Source organism: Aplysia californica, unplaced genomic scaffold (genome assembly GCF_000002075.1).
Source record: "Aplysia californica isolate F4 #8 unplaced genomic scaffold, AplCal3.0 scaffold01104, whole genome shotgun sequence".
In the NCBI taxonomy this organism is placed as follows: domain Eukaryota; kingdom Metazoa; phylum Mollusca; class Gastropoda; order Aplysiida; family Aplysiidae; genus Aplysia; species Aplysia californica.
Genome location: NW_004798374.1, coordinates 34,963 through 40,453, shown reverse-complemented (window position 1 = coordinate 40,453; position 5,491 = coordinate 34,963). Strand labels below are relative to the sequence as shown.

The window sequence follows — 5,491 nt, the reverse complement described above, 5'->3', positions numbered from 1 at the left end:
TACTACTACATACTAGCTACTACAGACTACAGACTACTGCACTACTACATACTAGCTACTACAGACTACAGACTACTGTACTACTACATACTAGCTACTACAGACTACAGACTACTGTACTACCACTAGCTACTACAGACTACTGTACTACCACTAGCTACTACAGACTACAGACTACTACTAGCTACTACAGACTACAGACCACTGTACTACCACTAGCTACTACAGACTACACTACTACTACTAGCTACTACAGACTACAGACTACTATTAGCTACTACAGACTACTGTACTACCACTAGCTACTACAGACTACAGACTACTACTGCTACTACAGACTACTGTACTACTACATACTAGCTACTACAGACTACAGTACTACCACTAGCTACTACAGACTACAGACTACTGTACTACCACTAGCTACTACAGACTACTATTAGCTACTACAGACTACAGACTACTGTACTGTAGGCTACGGCTACTTGTAACTACTGGCTAAAAAAAACCCACATCTTGTCCTATCAGATGAAATGCTGGAGTTCTTTTTTCCCCAAATCTTCTTTAATTTCCAAAGAAAATGTTCCACAGTTCGGCACTCTTCGGGAGAAGTGGTCCCGGCCTAACTTTACAGAAATATACACAAAATCGGAAGCCAGGTAAAAAAGCCGGCTGAGTCTGAGTTGCCACGGTAAAAAGGACAACGACAAATTTACAATAGAACGAATTGGCTCTTAAGTACGGCTAGCCCGGGAGTCTAGCCATGGTAGACTGCCAGTCTAGCCGTACTAAGATCTAAGTTTGGCCCTATCGACTCGAACCTGTTGAGTACACGGGTCTCATTAGATCTAGATCTAGTAATTATTCAGGATTAAATAATGCAAGTCAGGAAGGCACCTTTTGATTTTATCTGAAATACAAATTTACGCTTTGTTAACTAAAAATTTCATTTACAATACAGCCATCAAGTACGGCTAGCCTAGCCGTCTAGCAAAGAAGTCTAGCCGTACTTAAGTATGGCTAGCAAACAAGTCTAGCCGTACTTATCTTAGGCCCTATTAACATTAGAAAACAGGAGGTTTAAAATACATGCACTGTCATTAAGGCACCTGGTTCCGTCTCAAATACAAATACTTTAGGTACTGCACACTAAAAATTTATTTATAATCAGTAGGCCTGTATTTATGGTCAGTCTATCCATCATATTAATAGGAAGAGGCTAGCTGTACTTAATGACGGCTAAACTGGCAGTCTAGGCGTACTTATTCTTAATATGATGGCCAGACTCACCATAACAAAAAAAAAATAGGCCTACTGAATTGTAAATATACATTTTTAGTGTGCAGTACTTAAAGTATTTGTATTTTTTAGACAAAACCAGGTGCCTTTATGACAGTGCATGTATTTCAAGCCTCCTGTTTTCTAATGTTAATAGGGTCTAAAAGATAAACTGTACGGCTAGACTTCTTGGCTAGCCATACTTAAGGACGGCTAGACAGTCAGGCTAGCTGTACTTAATATTGATGGCTGAATTGTAAATGAAATTTTAAGTTTGCAATGCCTAAAGTATTTGTATTTCAGACAAAACCAAAAGGTGCCTTACTGACTTGCATGTATTTGAACCTGAATAATTACTAGATCTAGATCTAATGAGACCTGTGTACTTAACAGGCTTGAGTCGATAGGGCCAAACCTAGATCTTGTACGGCTAGCCACTTCGTTAAGAATAAGTACGGCTGTCCCAGCTGTCTAGCCGTCATTAAGTACAGCTAGCCTCTTCCATAAATAATAGAAAGGGTCCAAACCCATCTTAGACTAGAATCTAGGCCTATTTTTCATTTTTCTGCACGATTTTAACATTTTTTAGTGTGCTGAGAACAATTTTGGAACTAAAAACTGTCACAAACCTCAAACCATAATTTTTGTGAACGAAGTGACTATCCCCAGTGACAACAGAACTCTTTTGCATTAAAAAATCAGAAGTCTTTGACTTTGAATTTTCATTCGAACTTCGAAACAATAGCGATGCAGATAGAAGTGGGCACGAAGTTCTCCTCTTTCAAAGAGTTTGAAGAGAAATTTGCAGCTTTTCAAAAGATCAAGATTCTAGGCCTAGATTCTATTCTAACGTGTACTGTAGACTCTCTTCTCACTTCAGTTCAGTACTTTTGTTCTCTTCTCTTACTTAGGCCTAGACTTGACCGTAGCCTAGATCTAGACCTTGAAGAAAGAAGAATCGGGAAGGATTTCCATAGACTGTCCTGTACCGTGGTCTCCAAAACCCGTATTAGATCTAGATCTACATGTCGACATGTACATATCGAGATCTAGATTCTAGATCTAAATTACGACTGAACAACAAGCAAGCATAGAAATTATCATTCCTTTCTTTAACAAAAAAATTCTTCCAATCACACCAGAATCTAGGCCTATTTTAGTTTAGTTGGATCTAGAATCTAGATCAAGGTCTACATTAGTTTAGTCGGATCTAGAATCTAGATCTAGATCTATATATCTAGGTCTACATTAGTTTCTAAGTCGGATCTAGAATCTAGATCTAGGTCTACATTAGTTTCTAAGTTGGATCTAGAATCTAGATCTAGGTCTACATTAGATATAGATCTAGTCTATTATTAAGTAACCCATCATCATCATGCCCATGTAGATCAATGTGGAAACATTAGGCTAGATCTAAAGGGCCTGTCTGTTCTCAGTGTCACTGGGAAAAGTTTCTTGCGAGACTGGGAACAATTCTGGCCTATCCCCAGTGTCACAGGAATAGACATGCGATTAAACGTAGAAGGACGCAAACTATTTTTAGGTAAGGCGGCCATTTTGTGAAGTCAGACCGGAACACCCCTCCGATCATGTGACTATATATATACAATGTAAATATATAGCTAACGGGATGGCACGACGCTTTGGTGCTATGTTTTTCCAGGAATACCGGTAATGTGATATGATGCAGAGCTCCGACACTGAATAGATCTTTTTATACGGTAGATCTAGAGGAAACTTTCAAAGAATGAATTCAATAGACGCTGAGAACCGGAAAATTAGGAAGCTCAAACCCGCCTAAGTCTCAATGAAGGAAATTGTTGACATTCGTACGGTGTCAATACTGAAATTCCGAAATGTTATTAACATACCCGGAAACACGTCATTCTATGCGGTACCTCCACTGCCTTCTTGTTAATATTACGGAGTGTCTATGTACACGATAACCAGGCACCTAGTCTCAATATCTACGTACACGGTAATCGGGCACCTAGTCTCAATATCTACGTACACTGTAACCGGGCACCTAGTCTCAGTATCTATGTACACGATAAACCGGAATGAAAATAAATCAATAATTTGTCCTGTGCTGTCACTTGCTGAAAAAAAAAGAAAGTCATACAAGCGTCTTGTTGGGCTCGCCATAGTGACCGGTCAGTGAAACTGAGCGTGCGCATCACATTGTGAGTAACGGTTGGGGTCACCAAAGTTCATTCAAAGCATAGGGCTCCGGAATGGGGGGATTATTGATTTTTTTTTCAAGGTACAGTCGGGGGAGGGCTGGGGATGAAGGAAACACTGGAATGACAAAAACTGAACTTGGGAGTTCTGAACTGCCCGGTTATCGTATGACACTGAGACTGCGGGCCTGGTTGCCGGTTACCGTGTACGTAGATATTGAGGCTACATGCCCGGTTACCGTGAGACTACGTACCCGGTTGCCGGTTACCGTGTACGTAGACACTGAGGCTAGGTGCCCGGTTACTGTGTGTACGTAGACACTCCGTTAATATTATAGTCTGTGGGTATCCCAGATGACATCACATTACTAAAATTGGTAAGATTGAAGAATGCCGGACCAGCGGACTGACTTTGCCTATGTCTCAACCTTAGGAATTCATAATTTCCCCGTTTTTAATATCTCTCAATGGAGAATCTCGGACCGGTAGATCTATTCGTTAAAATTTTGTCAGGGGGGAGACCCCCCTGAACCCCCTCCCCCCTCCTCCACCCCAACCACCCGCCCCACTTTCTCACGCAATAATGTACAAGTGGTCTGGTATTCTTCAATCTTCCCCTAAAATTAGCAGCCAATCAGAAAGAAGCGTCTTCTATGCTTAACTGCATGTCAGGAATAGTGCTTTCCGTTTGTGAATTTAGCAGGGGGGACCCCTGCACTGCACCCCCCTTTTTTTAAGGCCACCTCTATTCTCACCCGGAGTGAGAATAGTGCAGGCGAGTCTTGTGGCTATTCTCACCCGGTGCGCGTTCACCAAATTTCTACACTGTGAGGAAAAATTGTAGAATTCTGTGCAGTGAACAAACGTTCCATTTCAACTGTAGCCTACTAAAAGCGTACAATTTTGTCTGTGGGCAGTGGAGAGAGAGAGAAAAAGAGAGAGAGGAGTAGCGCGAGAATTTCCGGGCAAAACAAAATGGCGACCCGCGTAGTTCGGCTCGATTCGAAAAGTTAAATAGCCGTAGCATCTTTGTAGACAACCAAATTAATTTACTTTTGTGTTTTAACATCCTTTTTTAACTTTGTTTTGGTCAATTTGATCGTCCACACCGATAGACAGTATTCAGAAAGAGACAGAGAGAGAAAGAAGAGGGGAAGAGTTGATCTTGCGAGAACTTCCGGGCGGGTGAGAATAGCCGCTTTCTTTTTAAACTTAAACGACATCCGTTTTTTTATTTCGAATGTGTACGTACGCCTAAAGTAAATTTCTCTGGAGTTAGGCTGGGACTGGGATCACTTCTCCTGAAGAGAGCCAACAGTCCTGAGCCTACTAGATTAAGTGAGGAAACATCTAAAACGGGTATTCTGCTTACCACAGGGCGATTCGGTCCTTCGGGTAGTCCAGCCGCTCTATCAATCCAAGGAACCATGGGAGAGAATGCTCTTTATTTCTGACTAACGTCGCTATCAAGACAGTTGGCAAAAGAGAATCATCTTCAGCAAACTCCTCTGCGTGGCAGACACTGACTCTTCCATAGCTAAAACGGTTGAAATCATTAAACATAACCAATACAAGAATTAAACAAGTGCCGCTATACAAATGCCAACACGTCAAGCTGGGAGTTGCCATCTTTTCTGTTAACGGAAATGTCGGAAAGAAATACGTTCTTCAACTGAAGAGCTCTAACAGGGGTAGTCATTCCTGGTAATTTAATCTTATCTCAGTCTTATCTGCACCTGATGCTGTCCCTTGAAATACAAATGTAATGTATTACTGTATTATTATTATTATGATTATTATTATTATTGCCATCAATTAATAAGTGTTCTTTGTGTTGTTGTTTTTTGAACCTCGGCGTTCTTTTTTCTTGAACAACATCTTGCTTGTAACTCCTACGATGAGCTAAAAACTAGATCTTTACCCCTCCCCCTCCTACAATGTTTCTGTTTGTGACGATGACCGTTTGTCAAGACGGAAAAATAAATCTCGTTTTAATTTACCTACCACCACCACCAACTTCATTACCCCCCCCC

The 5,491-nt window shown here is 41.0% G+C and overlaps 1 protein-coding gene across 1 annotated transcript in view; it reads right to left on the bottom strand.

Moving 5' to 3' along the window:
- The window catches only part of LOC101860707 (procollagen galactosyltransferase 1), a gene marked incomplete in the record, with an annotated part of 33,243 nt that extends 28,123 nt beyond the window's left edge, over nucleotides 1–5,120 (bottom strand). Inside the window, 1 exon segment of the mRNA XM_013090007.2 lies at nucleotides 4,831–5,120. Coding sequence (XP_012945461.1) covers nucleotides 4,831–5,087 — 257 coding nt within the window.
- Nucleotides 5,121–5,491: the final 371 nt, after the last annotated feature.